We start from the raw sequence: 27,082 nt of genomic DNA, 5'->3' as shown, positions 1-27,082 counted from the left end.
CAGCTAGTCCGGCAGACAGAGAAAGCAGCTAATTGGCCAGAGCTTGTGAAAACAGGGTGAGATGGCACACAGAGAGACAGCGTCTGAGCTTGGCAGGTTTCCCCTATACCACCAGCCAGTCGTCATACCTTGTTAAAATTCACTTTAATGTCTAGAGCCTCTCAGACAGACACACACACACGCACACACAGGCATGGGCACATGCACCTGAGACTTCCATGGGATGGTTTTTGTGAGGCTGGGAGACAGAAAGTGAAAATTAAGTCAGGCATTGTCAGCAGAATATTGTCACAGGGGGTTTCAGTTCATGACGACAATTTGACAGTAAACTTTCTTAGAAAAAAAAAAAATGCTTATGTGAAGTATGCAAATGTGCTTTGCCGATCGAAATATCCATATCCGCACTCAAAATTTCACTTTTATTCCTACAGCTTCATGGTTGCAGGAAAGGTTTTGTGGATGAAACAAAGTTTTTAAAGCCGGTTTATCTTATTGTTAGTTGTCACATTGGTCACATGTGCATTTATCTTTAAGGGATAACCATGGTCGTGCATCATGATACTGTTGTGAACACGCTGGCCAACACGGAAGAGAAGAAATTGTTGAATAAATTCATTATTTTTGTTTTCTTTGCACACAAAAAGCATTCTCATAGCTTCATTAGTTAACTAAGGAGTCACTGATGTCACATGGACTATTTTAACGATGTCCTTACCAGCTTTCTGGGCCTTGAACATGGTAGTTGTGTTGGTGTCTATGCAGGGTCAGAAAGCTCTCAGATTTTATCAAAAATATGTTAATTTGTGTTCCGAATTTGAACGGTCTTACAGGTTTGGAATGACATGAGGGTGAGTAATTAATGACAGAAATTGTCATTTTTGTGTGAACTATCCCTTTAATGGTAATAATTACATTTGTGTATAATAATCATTTTATGTTTCTCTATGTTTCGTATGCACTTGCCATCTGATGAGCTGTTAATGAGATCTTTTGGTGTTCTGTAAGCAGGTTGCCAGATATGAGAATGAGTAAATATAGAAGAAATAAATGTCAAAAAATATTTTAAAATGTATTTTAAATGTAGGGGAAAATGGTTTACATTAATGCATACGTATATAATGTAAAAATAATGACTTTGTCTAGATAGGAAGTAAGTTTCTACTTTGAGTGCAAGAAGCTCTGGTTTTGAGTTCCACATAAAGTTTTGTTGTTGTTATTTTATATATATATATTTTTTTTTTAACAAAACTGCAGCCGTATGTCAGTGGATGTGCATCAGTAGCAGCAATGTTTTTGTATTCATTTTATTTTATGTATCACTGGAATGGAAAGCGGACTGTGGTTGAGAGCTGTGCGGGAGAAAACACTGCTGCTCTCTAACAGGATTTGCCAGTGATGACAACCGCAGCGAACACACAGCAACACATTAAAAACTTCAAATTCCAGTGTGACATCGCCACTCATTATATCACACCCGGCTGCACTTGTTTGAATGAAAAGGCTCTGAGCCTGTGTTATACAGCGCTGAGATTTAAGGATCCTGACCATGCTTTCTGTATGTGCAACACGTACAAAGATCAAGTAAAAAATGATATTAAAAATCAATAATATTAAAGTGTTCATTTACCCAAAAATGAAAATTCAGTCATTAATTACTTGTTCCAAAGCCGTAAGATTTTCGTTAATCTTTGGAACAAAAAATTAAGGCTCCTGCATAAGCACCACCGAGGTATTCTCGTGAACGCGGGTCGAAGACTGACACAGAAGAGAAAAAATTGTTGAATAAAGTTGTTTCTTTTTATCCTTGCACACAAAAAGTATGTTCGTAGCTTTAAAACATTACGGTTGAACCACAGATGTCACATGGACTATTTTAACGATGTCCTTACTACCTTTTTGGGCCTTGAATGTGTCAGTTGCGTTGCTGTCTATGCAGGGTCAGAAAGCTCTCAGATTTCATAAAAAATTTGTGTTCCGAAGATGAACAAATGTCTTTACGGGTTTGGAACAACATGAGGGTGAGTAATTAAAGACAGAATTTTAATTTTTGGGTGAACTATCCCTTTTACTATCTGATGGACTGACAGCACTTTAGGTTAGGCTTTGTCTAACCTGACTGAAACTCTGCGACATAAGGTTCTCAAGATGAAGGCCAAAGGGATGACCCTTTCAGCCACTACAAGAGAAGTTGGTCAGTCCATTCCATACAATGACATTAATTAATTCAAGTCCCCATAAAAAGGCTGGTTGTCCACGTAAGACAAATGCACGAGAAGACAGGATAATGCGGAGACTCTCAACAGGGAATCGGTTCAACACTGCAGCTGGAATTGCTTGCCAGTTCAGTGCTGAACAGTATAAGCATCTGTCTTGGCATGTTTAAAAGAAGAGACTGAAAGTGCACTCTGCTGTAACAAGTTGCAAGATATAAAATCACATTGTGAGATTAAAATATTGCAATTATACAATAAAGTCACAATTATCAGATAAAAAGATGCATTCCAAGAAAAGTCAAACCGTGAGATTTTAAAAGTTGCAAACAAATTGCTACGTATTGTTACTTTCATAAGATTTAAAGTAATGTGAGATTTAAATATTGCAGTTGCAAGAATCACATTGTAAGATTTTTTATTTCTGATACAGCATTTAGGTTAGGCTTTATCCTCCCTCGTAGCTACTTCCCTGCTAAAATGGAAGCTTTTGAGCATAAGAGAGTTTTATTCTGGTTTTTGTTACTGCTGAGGACCAGTAGAGGTGCTGCTGATGACACTTCTGCCCTAGTGAGAGTCATTACATCCTGATATCGCTCTCTTTCAGCCTTGTGTGCAATGCTGTATTTATTACTTCAGAAATTTGAGGACAGAAGATTGATTGCCTTCATCACTGATAATGACCCTTTTCTCTTGGGGGCCACAGATGATGCTGTTGGCACTTTTAAAGAGCCCTGTCAGTCATAATATTCACTGTACATGAAGTAGTGAGTTGAGAGCATCATTTAAAGTTTACATTTTGTTCGTTAGCTAAGTCTGAATCCACCTCTGACCTTTTGGTCCACACCTGTATTTGTGGGCCAACGTGGTAATTGTGTGTTTTTTTTTTCCCCTTTTCCTCTCATAAGTAAACATGTCATTCCACCTTTGCCTTCTGCCAACAGAGAACCACTAATTTTTTGCTGCCTCATTTATTCTTGCCTTCTTAATATTCCCTTCCTCAGACAATGTTTTTGATAAGGTTCATTTCTATTCAGAATGGTGCACCCAGGGGACTGGATAAACGCAGAGCTTAAATGGGGTGGGAAACAAAAAACAAAAGTAATGTTATTTAGAGTATAAGATTTGAATAAGATGGCATACACCAATTAAGCCCATTCTGGTGCTGGTGGCACTCGCGAGGAATGCATAAACGGGTTACTTCCTGAACTCCTGTATGCATGCAAAACTTTTTTTTTCATTAAACTTCAAAACGTGCAGTCAGGCATTCTGCGGGTCCACGCGGGGACTCAGAATTGGTTATGAGGTGGTCTCTGCCTGTGATATTTATGAGCAGCGCTTGGTTAGCAGGCACAGGTAGCAGTGTTGTCAAGCACTGTCAAGCCACACACACGTTTTTTTCCCCCCTGGTGAAACACATTTGTGAAATGCAGGTGGAGGTTGTTTATCTGTGAGCTTGTTCGTCATTTTACAGCCTCTATATTTCAAATGTTCTGAAAGATTGATTAAAACTAGGTGGGTTTGTGTGCTACATTGTTTATGGGGAGGGCCGTAGGGGTGATTCTAGGGCCTCACAGGTGCAGTGGGGCCAACAAGAATTACAGTAGGGTTGATGTATGATCCGGCATAAATTATTATGTATATTTTACATAAAGAATGATACCACAAACCTTGTTTTGAGTAATATTATTTTTAATGATGATACTGAGAGTCACACAGACATAAATGACATTAGACAGTTCATCAGAGCACATAAAATTAGAGAACAACATATAATTTCAAGATCACTGCTTAGTCCTATTTGAACTTATCCTAACAGGAGTAAAAGGGCAGTTCAGATCTTAAACATATTTCATAAATTAATTCTGAAGCACAGTATAAAAAAACTCAAATGAGAAACAGTGTTATGCAAAAGTTTGGGAACCCCTTGCAGAATCTGTGAAAATGTGAATAATTTTAACAAAATAAGAGAGATCATACAAAATGCGTGTTACTTTTATTTAGTGCTGAGTATGATATTTTACATAAAAAATGTTATTAAAATTATTAAAATAACCTCGTTCAAAAACCCTTGGTTCTTAATACTGTGTGTGGTTACCTGGATGATCTATGACTGTTTTTGTTTTGTTTGTTTTGTTTTTGTTTTTGTTTTTGTTTTGTGATTGTTGTTCATGAGTCTCTTGTTTGTTCTGAACAGCTGAACTGAGCACTGTTCTTTAGAAAAATCCTCCAGGTCCTGCGGATTCTTTAGTTTTCCAGCATCTTTTTGCATACACTGCCCTCCAAAAGTTTGGAAACACCCCTGGCAAAGTGTTCTTTTGGACGATATCAGCATAAATCAGCAAATCATTTTTTGGTTAGTAGGCACAGGTAGCAATGTTGTCAAGCACAAAAAAGTCACATTTATTAAAAAAGTTATTGGTGTTTATCTGGCACCTGGAATTGCTTGCCAACAGTGCTGAACAGTATAAGAATCTGTCTCTGCATGTTTAAAGGAACACTCCACTTTCTTTGAAAATAGGCTCATTTTCCAACTCGCCTAGAGTTAAACAGTTGAGTTTTACCATTTTCGAAGCCATTCAGCCGATTGCCGGATCTGGCGGTAGCACTTTTAGCATAGACACAAAAAAAGTCACATTTATCAGCTAATAAAGAACACCTGATACCAATTTCCTTAATTATATGACAAACTCCTATTTAACTGGCAGCATTCCTCCAGTGTTCACTGAGAGTGCAATATGGCGGGCTGCCGTAGGTGACTGAAATCCTGCAACAGGAGGTTGTTCAGATGAAGGCCAAAGGGATGACACTTTCAACCACTGCAAGAGAAGTTGGTCATTCCAGGTTTACAATAACACAAATTCATTCAAGTCCCCCAAAAAGGCTGGTCCATGTAAAACAAATGCACGAGAAGACAGAATAATGCAGAGACTCTCAGTGGGGAATCGGTTCAACACTGCAGCTGGAATTGCTTGCCAGGTTAGTGCTGAACAGTATAATGATCTGTCCCGGCATGTTTAAGAAAAGTCAGACTGAAAGTGCAACAAGCTGCAAGACATAAAATCACATTGTGAGATTAAAATATTGCGATTACACAAAAAAAGCCACAGTTGTCAGATAAAAAATTGCGAGATATGAAGCCACACTGTGAGATTTAAAAGTCACAGATACAAGAAACACTAAAAGTCATAGTCTCATTGTAAGCTCTAAAGTCACATTGTGAGATGTTAAATATTGCATTTACAAGAAGCAAAAACAGATTTCTTAGATATAAAGTTGCATTGCAAGATATAATCACATTGTTTTCATTTAATATGTCTGTTGAAAGTGATGTAATGCCCAGAATCACCTCTTTCAATGCATTTAATAAATGTATCACATAGTTTACACCATTCTTTGCTTAATGTATCGTCCGACCACCACCTTCATAGAGAAACTACTCTTTGTAGGGGCTTTGTTGATCAGTAGGGGGTTGATTAATGCTGTTTTGCTACAGGTGAAAGTTGGAGTCATGTGGTGCTTAGAGCGATACTAGGGAACTAGTGAGCTTATGAATTTATGAGGCCAGCTTGTCTGCAAGATTATTACATGATTACCTGCTGTTGCGGAGTGTCTTTAAGATTGCCGACTCGCTTCTTATTAATCTCATTCTGCTGTGAGAACTTTAGTAGTAGTTCAACATAGCCCTTTAGAGGCTTTATCTATCCTTATTCATTGCAGTTGCATGGAAAGAGTTGATTTTCTTTTCTGGAACCAAACTTTATTAACATGCAGTAGAGTGATGAGCAGTTTCTGTGCTTTTGCTAAGCCGCTGTGGCGGATTAATGGGTGAGGGATGACAGAGACATTTGATAACATTGCAGGAGCCCAGAGAAATTTTTGGACTTGAATTCCTTGCTTAAGGGCGCACAACACTGGTCATGGATAGACACTGTAGGAAGCCGGCAACCCTCCAGTAGTATGCCGGCATTCACCAGTATGCCGCTTCGCACCAATAATCAAGTGATGGACGCTGAGCCCTTACACACTGCACCGCTCTATTATTATTCATGAACTTATTTTCCCTTTGTCTTTGTGGTTGCCTTTAAGAAGCCCCAGGTAAAGATTCACCTGGACCATTCCACTCTGCTAAAGAAAATAGCATTTGGTCATGAGATAATAACTTGGCGAGCGATTTTGTATCATCAGCTTCCTGCGGTTACATCCTGATTGGCGGCTGTTTAATCCCTCTTGGACATTTCAAGGTCTGATTGTTTTTTGCTTCTGCATCATAGAAGTCATAGAAGACACTGCATAAAGGTACTTGGCACTTTTTATTTTATTTTACTTTGTTGGTAAAGGAATAGTTCCCCAAAAATATAGATCAGAACCAAGATATAGATTGGTTTGTGTTTCTTCATCAGAACAGATTAGCATTATGTCACTTGTTCATCAATGGATGAACTCTGCAGTGAATGGGTGCAGTGAATGGGTGCCGTCAGAATGAGAGTTCAAACAGCTGAAAAAAACATCACAATAATCCACAAGTAATCAACATGACCCCAATTATTGTCTTGAGAAGTGAAAAGCTGTGTATTTGGAATAAACAAATGCATCGTTAAAGTATTTTATCTTTAAAAAGTTGCTTCTGGCCAAAATATGCGTCCATAATTCATAATAATCCCCTGTTGTCCTCTCACATTAAAATTCACATGTTTGTTCTGTTCTCATCTGTGCATATTTCTACACTGTAAAAAAAAAAAATTGTTGCGTCAACATAAAATAATTTGTTACCCTGCTGCATTAAAATTTTAGATTCATTCAACTCAAATAAGTTTAGTCAACTTGAAATGTTAAGCTGTGCTAAGTAATATCTTCGATATTTAAGTTGACTAAACAAAACTTAAAAGCTGGGCTTGTTACCCAGCTGTCTTAAAATTTTAAGTTGAATCAACTCACTTAGTACAACTTAACATTTCAAGTTGACTTCAAATTGAGGTAGGCAGCTGGGTAACAAATTATTTTAAGTTAACTCAACAAAAAGTTTTTTTACAGTGTATCTCAATTCAGACAAGACAAATTTTTTATTGGAGAAAAAAATACTAATATTTTAACCTGAAGCAACAGTTTGAAGTTTGAAGAAAAAAAGTGTTAATAAAGAACGTGTTTATTACGAACACTCAGCTTTTTCTTCACAGGACTTTAATTGATGGAGTTGTGTGGATTAATTGTGGATTATTGTGTTTTTACTTTGCTTGGACTTTCATTCTGACGGCACCCATTTACTGCAGAGGACCACCGGTGAGCAAGTTATGCTTAAATTCCCTAAACAGATAAGAATTTATAGAGAAAAGGGCTGACTTTCCAGCTTTTTAAATCATGCCATATTAATTTTACAGCTTATACCTCTTTTTGTTTGGCTCATTTATTTTCCAAATTTTACAAAAGAAATAAACCCTCATCTCCCACGTGAACACCTCTGATTAATGTATTTGGAGCGTGTGCTCAGCGCTATACCACAACTCTAGTAAGAGTTTTAATTCCTAGGTGTGTCACCTTAAGAAAAGAACCTCAGTATTTTTTAAAAGACACAGTCGATATTCTGGACTGGCTGAGTCAGGCAAAGCCTTAGTCCCTGATGGCAAATCCAGGAGACAAAAACAGGACTTGTGTCCTCATCCTTCTTCTTTAATTGGTTAAATTAACGGTTAAGATGTGGTTTGTGTCAGCAGAAGGTCAGCGAGAAGTTTTTCGCCTTCTCTGTCTCTGGCTTTCTCATTCATAATAGGGTGCTTCTTTAACTTTGGCTATCTTGTTTATTTCTTTCTCTGCTGGAAATGACATTTTGAATGTTTTTAGAAATAAAATGGTAGATTCATTTGTAGGTCTGATTTCATTACTAGTATTTGATGTATCCTAAAGAAAAAAGTATTTATAGTATTTTCACACTTTTTGCTAAATTTAACAAAATTACAGTTTGAAAATAACATGCAATAAAAACATTCTGATATATAAGTTCTATTTTTAAACTAATTTTTAAAAGGTTCTAAGATATAAGTGATATTTTGCATTTATGGACATTAAAAATGTTGGTATGTTAGAAATGCTTTCATAACCGGGACATTTGTAATTTGTGTAAAAAAGAATATGAAATAGTTTATGGTTATTTCAGACTCGGATTATTTTCACACTTTTTGTAAAATTTGTCAAAATTACACTTTGATTGAAAATAACATGCAATAAAAACATTATGATATATTATGCTATATAAGTTTTCTAAAAGGTTCAAAAATATAAGTGATATCTTCCTAATGTCTTTTTTTTTTTGCATTTATGAACATTAAAAATGTTGGTATGTTAAAAATGCTTTTATATTCAGGACAGTTGTAATTTGTGTTAAAAAAAAAAAAAAAAAAGAGAGAGAATATGAAATGTTCATGGTTATTTCAGACTTGGATTATTTTCAAACTTTTTGCAAAATTCGACAAAATTACAGTCTGATTGAAAATAATCTGCAATAAAAACATTCTCAAATTTAAGTTCTATTTTTAAACCATTTTAAAAAGATTTTAAGATATAGGGTTTTTTCACATTTTTTCACATAATTTTTGCATTTATGGACATTTAAAAATGTTGGAAATGTTTTCATGCTCAGGACGGTTGTAATTTGTGTAAAAAAGAATATGAAATAGTTTATGGTTATTTCAGATTTTGTTTATTTTCACACTTTTTGCAAAATTCAACAAAATTACAGTTTGATTGAAAATAACATGCAGTAAAAACATTCTGATATATAAGTTCTATTTTTAAACAATTTTCTAAAAGGTTCAAAAATATAAGTAATATCTTCCTAGTTTTTTTCACATAAATTTTGCATTTATGAACATTAAAAATGTTGATATGTTAAAAATGTGTTCATATTCAGGACAGTTGTAATTTGTGCAAAAAAAAAAAAAAAATGAAATAGTTTATGGTTACTTCATCCTTTGTTTAGACTATTGTCATTATAATCATTCATATGCATTATATACTGTATATAAAATAATTGTAAGATAAAATTTCATATTTTAAATCTGGGGCAACAGTAAAATCTACACACTTAAAGGCATTTGAAAAGTAGGAGAATACATACCATTTAGCAAGGACACAAAAAAATATTGTTCTTTTGAACTTTCTATATTCTATAATCATGGGGAAAACATATTATGGTTTCTACAAAAATATAATAACATAATAAGATAACATATTAATAACAAATTAGAATCATTTCTGAATGATCATGTGATTTTGAAGACTGAAAATTCAGCTTTGCCATCACAGGAATGAATTACAAAGTATATTAAAATATAAAACAGTTATTTTTTTAATCATACTAATATTTCACAATATTAGTTTTACTGTACTTTGGATCAAATAAATGCAGCCTTGGTGAGCAGAAGAGCCTCAAAGCATGCTAAAAGTAACAAAGTTGAAATATGTTAGTTTTAACTACTTGCCCTGAAGTGGAATAAACACCCAATACTTAATGAAAATGGCGACATTTACCGCTTAGCTTACCATCTCACACTGCAGATATTAAATCATCAGCACTTCCTGTTTCTCTGGAGTCCCTGTTTGTCTCGTTCCACTCCAAAGCTAAACTGCGCTTTTGAGTTTGGTTTTTGACGCCTCTGGGTGTACGCAAGAGAGCCTCTAAAGTGGTGAAAGACCCTCTGTGACTCTTTTATGGTCGTGCAGGGATGCCAGGGGCAGAAATGAGAGGTGTTTGCTGCTGTGTGTTTTCATCCGCGTGTAAGTGAGCTATCCGTGCGAAAAGCGCTGTGTCATGATGAGTCAGCTCACCCCGGGGCTGTTAGCGTAGAAGATGAGACGTGCGTGAGCGCCCTCGCTCCTCTAACAATCTCTCTCGAGCTCCCCACGCTCACCCTCTGAGGCGTCCCCCCTCGATAAGCGCGCCGATTCACCAAAATGTGCTTTCAAGAGGACAGGATCAAGTGGTCAAGTGTAGCCTCTTTTAAAACTGACCGGAGGTGCAGCGTGCACCACTTTGCGGCCGCTCCTGGTCGACTTGAATCATTGTTATTACGGAATGGCAGAAAGCTTGTTATTATATCCGCAATGGCAGACTGTGGCGTTTCCCGCATCCCCTCCCTTTTCTCGGCGCCTCCAGCAGGGCCGAGCTAAGCGCTGATTCTTTCGGAGCTCCAGTCCGTTTGACCACCGGACTGAGTAAGCGACAGCCTGCTGAAAGGATTTGTTCAGGGGGTGATTAAGTTGCTCCGTCTGCTCCACGGGGGTCATATTTTCCCTTTCGTACGTCCAGCTGCGCTGATAGACGTCTGAAAAAAGCCTTGTGGATCTCAGTGTGTGGCCCATAAGAGCTAACTCAAGGCTTAAGGCCTTGAAATAACCACTTTCAAAGCTTGATTGTTTCTTTTTTTTCTTTCTGCATCTTTGTGGAATATTAATTCTGCCTCTTTTGTCAGCTGTTCCATACACGTCAGGTTTTTCGGTCGTTACAGTTCAAGAAAGCATGGCGAGTGGATTTGCTGATTCACCTGACAGGTTGTGACTGTACATCTGTGACTGGGCTGTTACTGTCAAACCGGTAATCGCTCGAGCGGTTTGGTCGTTTGCGTTTATCTGAGAATTGTCAGGAAGAGATTCCTCCTGTTTTTCCTTTCGTCTGTCCGTCTGTTTGCACTCACCCCATCTCTTTCGCTCTCTCTCTCTCTCTGTGTGTGATTAAGAGCAGCGTTTGAGAGGCCACTTGACGGCACCCATCACCCTGTTGTTCCTCAAGTTTTAATGAGCACTTTAAACTCCCAGAGGAACCCAAATGAGCGGTTCCCATCGGTAATTATTCCTAACACTGCCATGAATATGCACACAGAAATCCCAGCTGGGCACAACACTCTTTACATTCAAACACCAGCTCAAGCTCAGAGGTCTCACACGCTTTTACCTCAGTTATACACCATTTAAAATAGTTGGGCAAGCATGGCAAATAGCAAACACAACCAATATGTTAAATAATCATTCTTTTTTCGTATTCACTACACCTACAGGACGGGTAATATTAGGTGTCTTGTGATTATTACGTAACTGACTGATCATGATTATTTGCGCAATTATTTTTCACTTTAAAAGTGGGCTAAAAAGGCCCAAAATGTTAAAAAAAATATGTACATACATACATACACATATATATCAGCACGCCTGTGATTTGGTTGTACGAAAGAGCCCGCAGGCAATCACAGTGTGCTGATATACAGCAATAACACACTGCTGCGAATGTGATATTACATTTATACAACAGTTTGATGGTACAAGTGTGTAAATAAATAAAAAAGAGATAACAATGGAATGTCTTTAAAAAAAGAAAAAACGCTTTTGTGCACACTACTTCTTTCTACCATAGATTTAAAATTCAGTTTGACAGCTAAGCCCAAGCCCCTGTTACTAATTCAAAAATGTCACTTTAGAACTAGTAACGGAAGGACGTTGAGTTATTGCATTACTGTATAAAAAGCTTACTGTATTATGTAAAGCATTACAATAGAGAGATGGACTGAGTGATTGTGATTACCTGCATCTGATACAGCATTCATTCTTCGGCTCAATCTCATATACACAATAAAACATTACTTCGACTTTCCGTTGAGCAATATCTTTGTCATACTAACCTTTCATCTGTTAAGGATGACTTTCCGATGACAGTGCTGCTCAGTGCATTTGTTGGCTATGTCTTGCAAGCTGTTGTTGAAAGTAAAAATAACTTCCTTGTTTACAACAGCGTTTCGCAGTCTCTTTAAATATAAAAGTCTTTACTGGTTATGAGATATAATGTGATGAGATTTTGCCCTCAGTCAAAACTATTTGCTTTGGAACAAATAATATATTAATGACACCAAAGACTGTACGTTAGATTTAGCCAAAATGAATTATAGCTCATGTTTAACCACTATAGAGACATCAGAACCAGGGCTGCTCTCGACGGGTCCATGAATACTGAACGGCCGCTGACGCCTTGGAGCTCACATCTCCTGAAAACATCAAAGCACATTTTCAAAAAAAGTTATCTTTATTAACAAGCCGCATAGCCTAAACATCTAAAAAAAAACGACATTCTCGGCTAAAAACTCTTAAAACTACATTCCGTGACACAAAAACACTTATTTATAAAATTATACTGCAAACAGAGAGATCCAAACAGTGAAACGGCTGGAGTTCTGTTATCACTAGAAAATTGCACCACTGAAAAAGTCTCTCAGCCAATCAGATTCGAGGACCAGAAAGAATTTAAAAAACAATACAATAACTCATATATTTTGACAAATATGTTTATAATATTACTTCATTTTATATGTTGTATTTGCTTGTAATATGCTGTTCTAGTTTTTTTGCAAATATTTTATCTATAGTATATACTGTTGAGGTCAAAAGTGTGCATCCCCCTTTCAGAATCATTAAAAAATGTTAATTATTCTACCAAAATAAGAGGGATCATACAAAATTATGTTATTTTTTATTTAGTACCGACCTGAATAAGATGTTTCACATAAAAGATGTTTACATATACTCTACAAGAGAAAATAATAGTTGCATTTATAAAAATAACCCGGTTCAAAAGTTTACATCCCCCTTGATTCTTAATACTGTGTTAATACCTGAATGATTCACAGCTGCAAACACTCACTGATACGGCAGAAGGAAAAAAAACATGCATTAAGAGGGGGTGAAATCTTTTGAACTGAATGGAGATTATTTTGCGTAAATATCATATTTGTTTCATTTAGTACTGCCCTTCAGAAGCTACAGAAGATACATGTTTCCCAGGAGACTAAATAAGTACAATTTACCCTGATCTTTAAATTCAAAATGTTTTCACACTGGCTCTTAATGCATCGTGTTTCCTTCTGGAGCATCAGTGAGCGTTTGAACCTTCTGTAATAGTTGCATATGAGTCCCTCAGTTGTCCTCAGTGTGAAAAGATGGATCTCAACAAAAGTCATTGCTGGAAAGGGTTCAAATACAAAAAAAATGTTGGAAAACCAAAGAATTTGTGTGACCTAAAAGATTTTACTGAAGAACAGCGGGCAGTTTAACTGTTCAGGACAAATAAGAAACTCATGAACAACTTACTAAACAAAAAAAAAAAAACAGCTGTGGATCATTCAGGTAACAACACAGTATTAAAAACCAATGAATGTTTGAACAGGTTTGAACAGGGGCATTTTTATAAATTCAAGTATAAAGCAAATGAGAGCCAAAACTATTAAGACTTGTTTAGTGCATCTTTGAAAAATATCTATTTTGTGATTGATTGCAAATGTAGTCTAACTTTAAGCTTCACACAGTTTTAATACTCGGTTACGGATGTGCACAGCTATTGGGTATTGCCTAAATATTCTCAAAATTCTTTCCCAAATCAGTTAACTCCCCATTTCATCATTTGAGATAAATTCTAAATTTGTCTTCTGTAACAGCATGAAGTGGGAAAATCACCAAAATATTATTCTAACTCTTCAAAATAAGGACTTGCATTAAGCCACTTAACCAAAGACAGTGTGTCATTAAGTATTAGCACAATTATAATCTATCAGGTAGAAATGTCAGTTAACAGAACGGAGGAGGACACAGATCCCTGCTCATTTTTCAGTTGAGTGCACAGATACGAATAGTGTTTTTCTTTTAAAAAAAAAATAAAATAAAAAAAAAGCCAAATACTTAAAAAGCAAAAAATGTCAAGCCACAAATGAGATTTCATCAGCAAGCTGCTTTTTCTTTTTCCTGAGTATTTCACACATTTCAAACAGACATTATAAAATGTTTTAACAAATCAGTTTGATTTTATTCACTGGGTTTAATTTATTTAACATTTACTCTTTTCACTTTAAAATTGTCCGCACACTCTGAATTTGATCCACTTGCTAGACTGTCATCAGTAAGGAGCTCCTTTGAAAAACCTAAAGCGTACAAATTCTCTCTTGTTTTAATCACTGTGTGTGTTAGCGCTTGTGTGTCAGTACGACAAACTCTGTTGAAAAGAGTCGTGTGTGTATCTGCACCTGTGACTCATTAGCCGGATCTTCAGAGCAAAATAACTTTAACATAAAAAATGTTTTTCTGTCATGCAAAGCTGACAGAGAAAGCTGAATATGAGTGATCTTCTTATGTGAAATGAGGAAAACAACTGTCTGAAGTTGCAGAACTCTAGTTCGTGGAAGGACAAGAATTGAAGCTTGGGTCCATAATGTCTTTAATTTATATTTTCTCTTTTTGTGTTTCTGTCCTGCTTTCTATCTCTGACTTCAGATATAAGCGGTTTGTCGAGCGTCTGGCACAGCTGGAGGAGGCGGAAGGGACCTTTGATTGCTTCACACTGAGCTACCGGTCCTTCGGAATTCAGCGGCGACCCGACAACGGTCTGGTCCTTAGGGAATGGGCGCCGGGAGCGGAGGCCGTCTTCCTGACTGGGGATTTCAGTAAGTATCACCAAAATCCTGTCATGCAGAGACCTCTGTCTGTCACATCCAGGCACAAACCCTTCTTAATGGACAGATCTATGAAGCAAAGTACAAGCGGTTTATTGTTTCCAAGGAAACAGGCTTTAATTTTAGGCCACTAATGCTTGAAATGCTCTTCGCGTTTGCAGGGCGAGGAATCTGCGGGGTTCGCATTGAGTGATTTATTAAGCCGTAATGATGCGTGTTGCCAATTGTGTGCTTGTCTGGATTGTTTACAAGTAGTCTGACAGTATTGTTCTTTTAGAGACGTCGAGAGACAGAGAGGAAGAGGGAGTTGGACTGATGTTCTGTTGTTAAGTTTCACTCCATTAAAAGCCGATTTGGAGTCTGTTAGAAGCAGGGTTCAAGATAAGGCGAAATTTCCTCTAATCTTGAAGTAACAGGAACACATCCTGCAGTTTGCGTTCTCCCGACTGCCAAACTTCACCATTGTGACTCAAAATTGAACTGATGCCCTGGTGGGAAAGCATGATGGAGATTGATTGATTGGATACATTGACAAATTTCATCCAAGCTTCGTTTACATGCAAACTATGGATAATTCTCCGTTAAAGTTGCCAGTCAATAAAGGTCAGCTGGGCACTTGGGAGCAAATTTGCTAAATATTGTGCCACTACAATAACTGTTTACAAGAACATTTTTATAAATGGCCAATACTAAAATGACACTATTTCCTCGAATTTGATTGGCTAAGAGGAGTGCGATATTCTACTGCTAACGGAATTCCAACCGTTTTACCATTTGTATCACTCAACTTGCAGTATTTCTTACAGGAATGTAGTTTTAAGAGTTTTTTTCTTGCTTAGACTTCAAATATGTGGTTTGTTAATAAAGATAACGTAATTTGAAAATTTGCTTCGATATATACACTGCCATTCAAAAGTTTGAGATTTTTAACGTTTTTTAACATTAACATGTCTCATATGCTCATCAAAGTTCATTCATTTGATAAAAAATGCAGGAAAAATAATATTAAATATTTTTGAAATTTAAAATAAGTCTTCTTTTTAAATATATTTTAAAATAAATGTATTTTTATGATCCAAAGCTGAATTTTTATGAGCCATTACTCCCGTCTTTAGTGTCACACACTGTAAAAAACAATTTGTTGAATCAACTTAAAATGATTTGCAACCTGGCTGCCTTAAAATTTTAAGTTCAGTCAACTCAAAAAAATGTTTATTCAACTTGAAATGTTAAATTATACTAAGTGACAACTTAGATATTTGAGTTAAATCAACTTAAAATTTTAAGGCAGCTGGGTTACTTACCCATCTAAGTTTAGCAAACACAAATATCTAAGTTGTTACTTAGTACCACTTAACATTTCAAATTGACTAAACTTATTTTAGTTGACTGAAGTTAAAATTTTAAGGCAGGAGGGTAACAAATTATTTTAAGCTGACTTAACAAATAGTATTTTTTTATTTTTAACAGTGCATGATACTTTAGAAATCATTCTAATATCCTGATTTATTATCAATGTTGGAAACAGTTATGCTGCTTACCTTTTTTTTTTTTTGGAACCTGTGATACTTTTTTTCAGGATTCTTTGATGAATATAAAGTTAAAAAGAACAGCATTTATTCAAAATAGAAATCTTACAGTCTTTACTATCACTTTTTATCAGTTTAACACATCCTTGCTAAATAAAAGTATTAATTTCTTTCAATAAAAGAAAGAAAACATTTACTGACCCCAAACTTTGAACGGCAGTGCATATTAGAAAAGATTTCTGTTTTAAAAAGCTGCTTTTTTTAACGTTTTATTCATCAAAGAATCCTGAAAAGATATCATCGGTATCATCGATAATAAACTAGCATATTAGAGTGATTTATGAAGGATCATGTGACACTGCACTGTAAAAAATATTATTTTAAGTATTACTATTTCACAAAGGTGTTTCAACTTAATATAATTTGTTACCCCGCTGCCTTAATTTTTTTTAGTTTAGTCAACTTGAAACTTTTAAGTTACTTAATGTTAATTTAAGTGACAACTGGAATATTTTAGTTGACTAAACTGAAAATTTTAAGGAAGCAGGGTAACAAATTATTTTAAGTTGAAACAACATTGTTTTTTTTTTTTTTGTTTGTTTTTTACAGTGTGAAGACTGGAGTAATGATGCTGAAAATTCAGCTTTGCATTACATTAACAAATTCTATTTTAAACTATATTAAAATAGAAAACCACTATTTTGAATTGCAATAATATTTCACAGTGTTACCTTTTTATCTGTATTTTTAATCAAATAAGCACAGCCTTGATGAGCAGAAAAGTCTACTTTTAAAAACTTCAAATGCTATACTGTATATATTGATATATCGATAAAACAGTGTTATTGTGATATATTTTTTTACAACTTAAAATAACTTTTCTCTATTTGAATATATTTGAAATGCAATTTATTCCTGTAATGCAAAGCTGAATTTTTAGCAGCAAATGCTTCTGTCTTTAGAGTCACTAAATGCTTTCACTAAATGATTCTAAAATACTAATTTTCTGCTCAAGAAACATTTCTTTGTATTATTTACTTTATGTAAAGCATTTGAAAACAATATGCATTGCACTACGCAAATAAACTTTAATTCCATCGAAGTATTAATTTTGAAAACAGGTGTTACTTTGTGTAAACGTGATACATTTTTTTCAGAAAATTTTAAAAAGGAGATTTTTAGTATTAAAGATGTGTTTACTGTCACTTTTGATCAATTTGATGCATCTTTGCATCTTTTTTTCTCCAAAAAAATAAAAATAAATAAATAACCAGTGCATCCCTAGATGTCATTGTCATGAGGCTTATTATTGGATGACACATGAGCAATGCTATCAGTGAGCACAATTCATTCTTAGTGAATTTTACTCTCAATGTTTGTGTCTTTCCCATCTTCATGTCCAGATGGTCATCACATACGTGCATTAGGCATGAAACGTGAACGAGGAAACTTTGATGTATGATGTTCAAAGCTTTTTGCTTCAGTGCTACTTGTCAAAGAGAAGAAAAGACAGAATATGTAGCAAGAGGGAACGACAAAAGAAAAGAAAAGAAAGAAATATCATATGAAGAAAATATCAATGAATGAATGAGAAAGATGAAATCTAACCGGAAGGATGATGCCAGTTAGTAATTTAATGAAATTACACAGTGGATTTTGTGGTATTATACCAATTTTTAAATTCATTGCTAATGCTATTTTTTTAAATGTACAAGTACTGTTGTGATTATTTTCATATTTACAAGTAAATGTATTTTGTTGGACAAATTTCAGGTCAGATCATGTGATTGACTTGATGATTAGGAAAACATTTGCATTTTTTATTATTATTATTTTACTTCAGTTTTTCGACCACTTTTTGGTTTAGTTTTAGTTATTTGTTTATGTTATGTTAATTATTTATTTAGAATCCAACACTGATTGATTTTGGAAACATTTTTTGTTGTACTTCATTATTACACTTTGTTTTACCCACTTTGTAGTTTAGTTTCGTTTTAGTTTTCATTTATTTTTCATAAATAGTTTTAGTTTTGGTGTTTCATTATAACTTCTATTTGATCCGGCTTGTACAAACAGCAAACACACAACACAAACTCTACTCTAAGGGAGCACTGCTAGCATTTTGGTGCGTTTCTCAGTTTTTGCCACTTAATATTTTATTCTTCTTTTGCTGAGAGCGTCTTTCTTTACCATTTGTGTTTCCTTCACCTTGCTCTTGTGTCTCTGCTCCTCACAAGCGAAGCATCTCAACGAATCCTTCGCGATCTGCCTCAGAGCCCAGTTTTTTCCTCTGAGAGTGTAGTTGTTGTTGGAAACTTTAAGTTGAAGTTGTTTTTTTTATTATTCTTCTTTTCTTTCCTCTAAGCCTCCGTCTGTTTTGACCCGTTGCTGTCCTTGTTTCTCAGAGTGAAGCTCTTAGCTGTCAAACGCAGGAGTGGGAACATCTGATACCTGTTCTGAGCTCACGGATCACATATTCTGTCAGTGGAGTCAGCCTGCAGTCCCTGTGTAGAGTCGGCCAATAGGAAAGGGACCACTTTGTGTCAGTTCATGTTGTCAGGAAGAGATCTTAAAGCTCCTGTTTAAAAGCTGCTCTTTGTCTGCACTCCTGTCTGGTCCTTTCCTCCGACCTTCTCACCTCCTTTGGCTGACGGAAAGGTGTGACAGTGTCTTCAATAAAAGAGAAAGCCAGAAAACACGTTCCCAGCTTCTGTGCACACACACATAAAACATAAGGACGCATGTACCGGGACCATTCAGGGTATGCTAGAAATATGCAACAGAAAGATTTCAAGGATTAGTTCACAAAAAAAATTTAATATTTAATTGTATATATTCACCTGGTGAGACTGGTTCAGTTATCAAGTATATTTTGCAGAGTGAATAATGGCTTAAAGTTCAGTCTGTTTCTCACATCTGATTCACAAAACCAGTCTGAGTGATTCATTCACAAATTAGACTGATTTATTTCTAAGGATCAACTCACTGGCATCTCTTTGTTTGTTACATCTGATTTACTAAACCAGTCTAAACCATGGCTCATTTGTTGATTGTATATTCATTATGATTGAGTGAATAATGACTTACATTTTGTTCTGTTTGATATACTTGGTTCATTAAACGGTCTAAATGATTTATTCACAAATTTAACTGATTTAGTTCTCAAGTTCAAGTCGCTAAGACAGTAATAGCTTACTACACATCTCTGTCTGTTTGTCACATTTGATTCACAAAACGTGTAAAAATGATTCATTCATAAACCTGACTGATCCAATTCTCAAGTATACAGGTACATCTCAATAAATTAGAATGTCGTGGAAAAGTTCATTTATTTCAGTAATTCAACTCAAATTGTGAAACTTGTGTATTAAATAAATTCAATGCACACAGACTGAAGTAGTTTAAGTCTTTGGTTCTTTTAATTGTGATGATTTTGCCTCACGTTTAACAAAAACATCTCAACAAATTAGAATACTTCAGAAGACCAATTTAAAAAAAAACAATTTGGTGAATTGTTGGCCTTTGGTTTTCAAAAAAACACAGTGGACCAACACCAGCAGATGACACTGCACCCCAAATCATCACAGACTGTGGAAACTTAACACTGGACTTCAATCAACTTGGGCTATGAGCTTCTCCACCCTTCCTCCAGACTCTAGGACCTTGGTTTCCAAATGAAATACAAAACTTGCTCTCATCTGAAAAGAGGACTTTGGACCACTGGGCAACAGTCCATTTCTTCTTCTCCTTAGCCCAGGTAAAACGCTTCTGACGTTGTCTGTGGTTGAGGAGCAGCTTAACAAGAGGAATTCGACAACTGTAGCCAAATTCCTTGACACGTCTGTGTGTGGTGGCTCTTGATGCCTTGACCCCAGCCTCAGTCCATACCTTGTGAATTTCACCCAAATTCTTGAATCGCTTTTGCTTGACAAGCCTCTCAAGGCTGCGGTTCTATCGGTTGGTTGTGCATCTTTTTCTTCCACACTTTTTCCTTCCACTCAACTTTCTGTTAACATGCTTGGATACAGCACTCTGTGAACAGCCTGCTTCTTTGGCAATGAATGTTTGTGGCTTACCCTCCTTGTGAAGGGTGTCAATGATTGTCTTCTTTACAACTGTCAGATCAGCAGTCTTCCCCATGATTGTGTAGCCTAGTGAACCAAACTGAGACCATTTTGAAGGCTCAGGAAACCTTTGCAGGTGTTTTAAGTTGATTAGCTGATTGGCATGACACCATATTCTAATTTGTTGAGATAGTGAATTAGTGGGTTTTTGTTAAATGTGAGCCAAAATCATCACAATTAAAAGAGCCAAAGACTTAAACTACTTCAGTCTGTGTCCACTGAATTTATTTAATACACGAGTTTCATAATTTGAGTTGAATTACTGAAATAAATGAACTTCCACGACATTCTAATTTACTGAGATGCACCTGTATATTTGACAGAATGAATACTGGCTTAAATTTCAGTACGTTTTCAACATTTGATTCACAAAACTGTTGTGAATAACTCATTCACAAATAAAACTGATACAGTTCTCAAGTTTAACTCACAGAGTAAATAATAGCTTAAATTGCGGTCTGTTTGTCACATCTGATTCGCAAAACCAGTCTGAATGATTCATTCATGAATCAGATAAATTTATTTTTCACATTCAACTCACTGACATCTATTTCTGTCGCATCTGATTCGCAAAATCAGTCTTAATGATTCATTCCTGAATCTGACTTATCTATTTCTGAAGTTCAGCTGACTCACATTTCTCGCTGTTTGTCACATCTGATTCACAAAACTAGTCTGAATGATTCATTACCGAATCAGACTAATTTTTTTTTTTAAGTTCAACTCACTGACATCTCTGTTTTTCACACATCTGATTCCCAAAACCAGTCTGAATGGCTCATTTGCTAATTAGAATCATTCAGTTCTCAAGTTCAATTCAGTGAATAATGACTTAAATTTTGTACTGTTTGTTGTACTTGGTTCACAAAATAGGTCTAAATGATTCATTCACAAATTAAACTGATCCTGTTCTCAACTTCCACTCACTAAGATAATAATCATTTACTATACATCTCTGTTTGTCGCATTTGATTCACAAAACTGGTCTGAATGATTCATTAATAAATCAGACTGGTCCAGTTCTACAGAGTGAATAATGGCTTTAAGTTCAGTCTGTTTTCAACATCTGATTCACAAAACCAATGTGAATAATTATTTCAGAAATAAAATTGATACAGTTCTCAAGTTTAACTCACAGAGTGAATAATGGCTTAAATTGCCGTCTGTTTGTCATATTTGAATCACAAAACCTGAATGATTCATTTACAAATAAGACTCATTTATTTCTCAGGTTCAACTCACTGACATTTCTCTGTTTGTTACATCTGATTCACCAAACCAGTCTGAGTGGTTCATTTGCTAAATGGACTCAATCAGCTTAAGCTCAATGGCTTAAGCTCAATGACTTAAATTTTGTTCTGTTATATTTGGTTCACTAACCAGTCTGAATGATTCACTCACAAATCAAACTGATCTATTTCTCACGTTCAACTCACTGACTAACTGAGTAATCGCTTACATCTTGGTCTGTTTGTCACATTAGATTCACAAAAACATCTGAATGATTAATTTATGAATCTGGCTGATTTGGTTTTCTCAAGTTCAACTCAAAGCTGTCTTATGACTTCAAAAGACTAGGAATATTTTATGATAATTTTATGCTCCGTAGAGCAACCAGCACAGTCTTTTTTTTTTTTTTTTTTTTTTTTTGGTTGAACTGTCCCTTTAAGACTTCAATATGCTGAAAATCAAAAGGCCTACATATCAGTCAGGTGTGCATTTGTATTATATGCATTTGGTTGCTATAATAGTCTTTTTACTCTGTGATTGCTCACTCTTTTACTCAATATTTGATCTGACTCTCAGTAGTCCAAACACCAGTGGGCCACATCCCAATGCGTTCTTTTCACTCCTCACTGCCAAAACTGCTCGTATCACAGCCTTGGTACCTAATCGGAAGTCCTTAGGGAATGAGAGCACAACTAGAAAAATGCACCAGATGTCTTATTGCAAAGCAGTCGAACCGCCTCTGGCCAGCTTTAGACACTTCTAATTGAGAGTTGTGCTGTGATCCGCAGGCTGTGTGGGGATACAGAGTCCTGAGAGTGTGACCTGTGAAAACCCCCAACTCCAGTATTTATATATACATATCTATACTTCATGTCTATATGTTCACAAACATGAAGTTTATTCCTGGAGCCCCACTTATGCCGTTTCAGCAATTATTGATTATAGCTGGAAGACATGGTGCATGTTGACGCAGATCCTCCCTCAAAGTCTTTTCTTAATACACTGCTTACATGCCTTGAAGAGAATATTGATTTCAAAGCCTGAAGCACCTTTTAAAATGATAATTGATGATAAGGAGTGAATGATTAGCTAGTTCATGGTTCTTCTCATAGTGTTGCCTTTGTATCTCAGCAGCTTCCTCATTAAGCTTGTGTTATTGACTTATTCCAGTGATTAATCGATAGTTCGGCAGTCCTTTGGTCAGATGAGGGCTTTGTAATTAAAATATTTTTCCTTTTTTATTTAAAAAAAGACTGGACTGATTACATATTTGTTTTACATACTTTTCCTTTTGGATATGATATTATTTAGTTGCATTAAAGCAGTGAATTGTACATGAAAGCTGGATTCCAGCATCGAAACGAAACAAATTAAAAAGATATTTCTGTCTTTGCTTCTCATATTAGATTTTACTTCTCATTATAAAATGTTTTTAAAAAAATCTAATTATTAGTCTCATGATTTATTTAATTAATAATTCCACTTTATATTGTATAATTATACTCCATCACTGAAACAAAACAAATAAATAAAGATATTTCTGAGTTCACATCTCACATTAGATTTTATTTCTCATAATAAAATGAGATTTAAAAAAAAATCTAATTATTAGACTTGTAATAATTATAGAGTATAATTATACTCCATCATTGAAACAAAACAAATTAATGAAGATATTTCTGATAATATCTCACATCCGATTTTATTTCTCATAATAAAATGAGATTTTTAAAAAATCGAATTATTAGACTCATAATTTATCTAATTAATAATTCCACTTCATATTGTACAATATCCCATCACTGAAATAAAACAAATCAATAAAGATATTTCTGACTTAGCATCTCACATTAGATTTTATTTCTCATAATAAAAAGTAAAAAAAAAAAACTATCAGTCTCATAATCTATCTAATTAATAATTAAACTTTATATTGTACAGTTATACTTCGTTACTGAAACAAAACAATTTAGTGAAGATAATTGTGAATTCACATCTCACATTAGACTGTATTTCTCATAATAAAATGTGATTCAAAAATTGAATTATCAGTCTCATAAATTATCTGATTAATAATTCCACTTTATATTGTGTTATTATATTCCATCACTGAAAAAAAAAAAAAAAAAAAAAAATTATAAAGATATTTCTGAATTTGCATCTCATATTAGAATTTACTTCTCTTAATAAAATGTGATTAAAAAAATCTAATTATCAGTCTCATAATTTATCTAATTATTAATTCCACGTTATATTGTACAACTATATTCCATGACTAAAACAAAACAAATTAATAAAGATATTTCTGACTTCACATCTGTGACGCGGTTACGGATGAATCGGGAGACGTTGGATCCATTTGCAACAGTTTTATTAAATCCAGCAGAGTAAACAGGCGTAAATTATCAACGGCAGACAGTTGTGGTGAAGGCAAGAGCAGAGGGATAGTCAAAGTCCGTGCAAGAGGTCGGGGCCGGCAGCGAGCAAACACAATAATCCGGGGGAATAGCGAGGGTCGACAAAAGGCAGGCAGCAGAGGTTCACACACAACGTTAACAGTCCAGTCGATAACAGAAAGGCAGTCCGATAAGAAAACGCTCAGGATTGCAGGCATAACCGAACAAAACTTCGCAACGGACGTGCCGGCGCGGCACGCTAAAATGGCCGCCGGAGGGGAAGTGAACTGAGAGACCCGGAACCGGAAGTGGCGAGCCCCAGGCACGGGATTATGGGTAATGGAGTTAAAACTCCGGTGAAGGTTCCCGCTGGTGCGGGACAGGGGAGCCACAGAGACCGCGCTCGTGACAGAGCCCCCCCCCTGCGAGCGTCTCCTGGCGCGAGGAGGCAACCGACGCCGGGGCCTTCCCCTTCCACGGGGGGCTGGCCGATCTGGGTGAGTAGAGTGGAACTCTGTGGTGAGGGAAGGATCCAGGATGTCCTCAGCGGGCACCCAGGACCGCTCCTCGGGGCCATAGTCCTCCCAGTCGACCAAGTATTGTAGGCGTCCGTTCCGGCGTCGGGAGTCCAGGATGGTATTGACTCGGTAGGCCTCCTCGCCATCGATGATCAGGGGGGCAGGTCTCTGTGCGACGGTCTCGTCTAGGATCTCCGCCCCTCCTGGGCGACCAGCGGGCTTCAACAGGGAGACATGGAAAGTGGGTGAGATACGGTATTCTGAAGGCAACTCTAATCTGAATGATACAGGAGTAATCTGACGAATTATCTTAAATGGACCCACGTACCTGGGGCTTAGTTTCTTGCAGGGCAGATGAAGGCGCAGATTCCGGGTCGAGAGCCAAACCCATTGTCCGGGCTCGTAGGGGGGATTGGGACGGCGGTGGCGATCGGCCTGGGTCTGGTTGCGGCGAACCGCCCTCTGAAGATGCACATGGGCCCGGTTCCAGGTTGCCTCGCTCTGCTGAAACCAGGAGTTGACCGCCGGTAGATCAGAAGGCTCCCCCGACCAAGGGAACAGCGGGGGTTGGAAGCCTAGAATGCACTGAAAGGGAGTCAGGTTAGTAGAGGGTTTAAGGATGGAGTTTTGGGCGTATTCAGCCCAGAGGAGGAACCGGCTCCAGTCCTTCTGATGTTCTTGACAATAGGAGCGCAGGAAGCGGGTCAACTCCTGGTTCAACCTTTCCACTTGTCCATTGGCCTCCGGGTGGTATCCTGACGTGAGGCTGATGTTTACGCCCAGAAGGTGGAAGAAGCTGGACCACAAACGTGAGGTAAACTGTGGGCCGCGGTCTGATACGATGTCCTCCGGGAGACCATAAAACCTGAATACAGAGCTACAGAGTGCTTCGGCTGTTTCCATGGCGGAGGGAAGCTTCGGGAGGGGGATGAAGCGACAGCCCTTGGAGAACCTGTCCACCACAGTCAGGATGGTAGTGTGGCCCTGGGACGGGGGAAGGTCCGTGACAAAGTCCACCGCTATGTGCGACCAGGGGCGCTTGGGAATAGGTAGTGGCTGGAGTAGGCCGGCGGGCAGCTGTCGGGGAGTCTTGGAGGTGTTGCAGATGACGCAGTTCTTTACATAGGCGGTGGTATCAGAGCGGAGAGTGGGCCACCAGAAACGGTTGCGGAGGAAGTGAATGGTGGCCTCAATCCCGGGGTGACCGGAGCTAGGGGTGGAGTGAACCTCGGAGAGGACTCGTGGGCGGAGGATCACTGGAACATAGGTGAGGTTCTGGGGACATTCAGTGGGAGGAGGGTCCTGTACCTGGGCCTCTGTGATCTCGGTCATAATATCCCAGGTGACGGGTGCAACGATAACTGAGGCAGGTAGGATGGTTTCTGGAGGATGGGAGGCGTGGTCGGGTTCGTGAATGCGTGAGAGGGCGTCGGCCTTCTGATTTTGAGAACCCGGGCGGTAGTTGATTTCGAAGCGAAACCGGGTGAAGAAGAGCGCCCATCTGGCCTGTCGGTGATTGAGGACCTTGGCAGTACGAAGATACTCCAGATTCTTGTGGTCGGTTAAGATGATGAAAGGATGCCGTGCTCCTTCTAACCAGTGCCGCCATTCTTCCAGGGCGAGCTTGATGGCGAGCAGCTCTCGATTGCCCACGTCATAATTCCTCTCGGCCGGACTGAGCTTATGGGAGAAGAAAGCGCACGGGAAAGTCTTGGGTGGCTGACCCTGACGTTGAGATAGGACGGCGCCTACTCCGGTGCTGGAGGCGTCGACCTCCACGAGGAAGGGTAGTTGTGGGTCAGGGTGCCGTAACACCGGGGCTGTAGTAAAGCGGCGACGGAGCTCGTGGTAGGCGTGGATGGCGTCGGGTGACCAGGTGAGGCGAGTGTCGCCCCTCTTAACCATGGACGTGAGTGGAGCGGCTACCGTGCTGAAACTGCGGATAAATCGGCGGTAGAAGTTGGAAAACCCCAAGAACCGCTGGAGTTCTTTGAGGGTCTTGGGACGGGGCCAGTCACGCACCGCCCTCACCTTAGCATCGTCCATGGCGACGCCCTCGGGGCTGATGACATAACCCAGGAAGGCAATGCTTTCTTGATGGAACTGGCACTTCTCCTCCTTGGCGAACAATTTGTGCTGGATGAGACGCTGGAGGACTGCCCTGACGTGTTGGACGTGTTCGGAGTAGGAGCTTGAGAAGATGAGGATATCGTCGATGTAGACGATAACCCAACGGTCCAGCATGTCCCGGAAAACATCGTTAACAAACGCCTGGAAATAGGACGGACTGTTGGCCAGGCCGAAGGGCATAACCCGGTACTCATAGTGTCCAGATGTGGTTGAGAAAGCTGTCTTCCACTCGTCCCCCTCACGTATACGTATTAGGTTGTAGGCTGAGCGGAGGTCCAGTTTGGTGTAAAACCTGGCCGAACGTAACTGTTCCAGGGCCGGAGGAACGAGCGGGAGAGGGTACCGGTACTTGATGGTTACTTCATTGAGTGCACGATAGTCTATGCAGGGTCGTAGACCTCCATCTTTCTTCTTGACGAAGAAGAATCCTGCAGAAGCGGGTGAGGTGGAGGGCTGGATGAACCCCTTA

General features: G+C 37.7%; 1 protein-coding gene across 1 annotated transcript in view; it reads left to right on the top strand.

Moving 5' to 3' along the window:
• The window catches only part of gbe1a (glucan (1,4-alpha-), branching enzyme 1a), a 248,270-nt gene that overhangs the window by 3,192 nt on the left and 217,996 nt on the right, over positions 1-27,082 (top strand). Inside the window, exon 2 of the mRNA XM_051121339.1 lies at positions 14,508-14,677. Coding sequence (XP_050977296.1) covers positions 14,508-14,677 — 170 coding nt within the window. The remainder of the gene's footprint in view (positions 1-14,507; positions 14,678-27,082) is intronic.

Source organism: Labeo rohita, chromosome 10 (genome assembly GCF_022985175.1).
Source record: "Labeo rohita strain BAU-BD-2019 chromosome 10, IGBB_LRoh.1.0, whole genome shotgun sequence".
Lineage (NCBI taxonomy): Eukaryota > Metazoa > Chordata > Actinopteri > Cypriniformes > Cyprinidae > Labeo > Labeo rohita.
The sequence above is the reverse complement of the archived record's forward strand: the minus strand, read 5'-3'. Positions and strand labels throughout refer to the sequence as shown.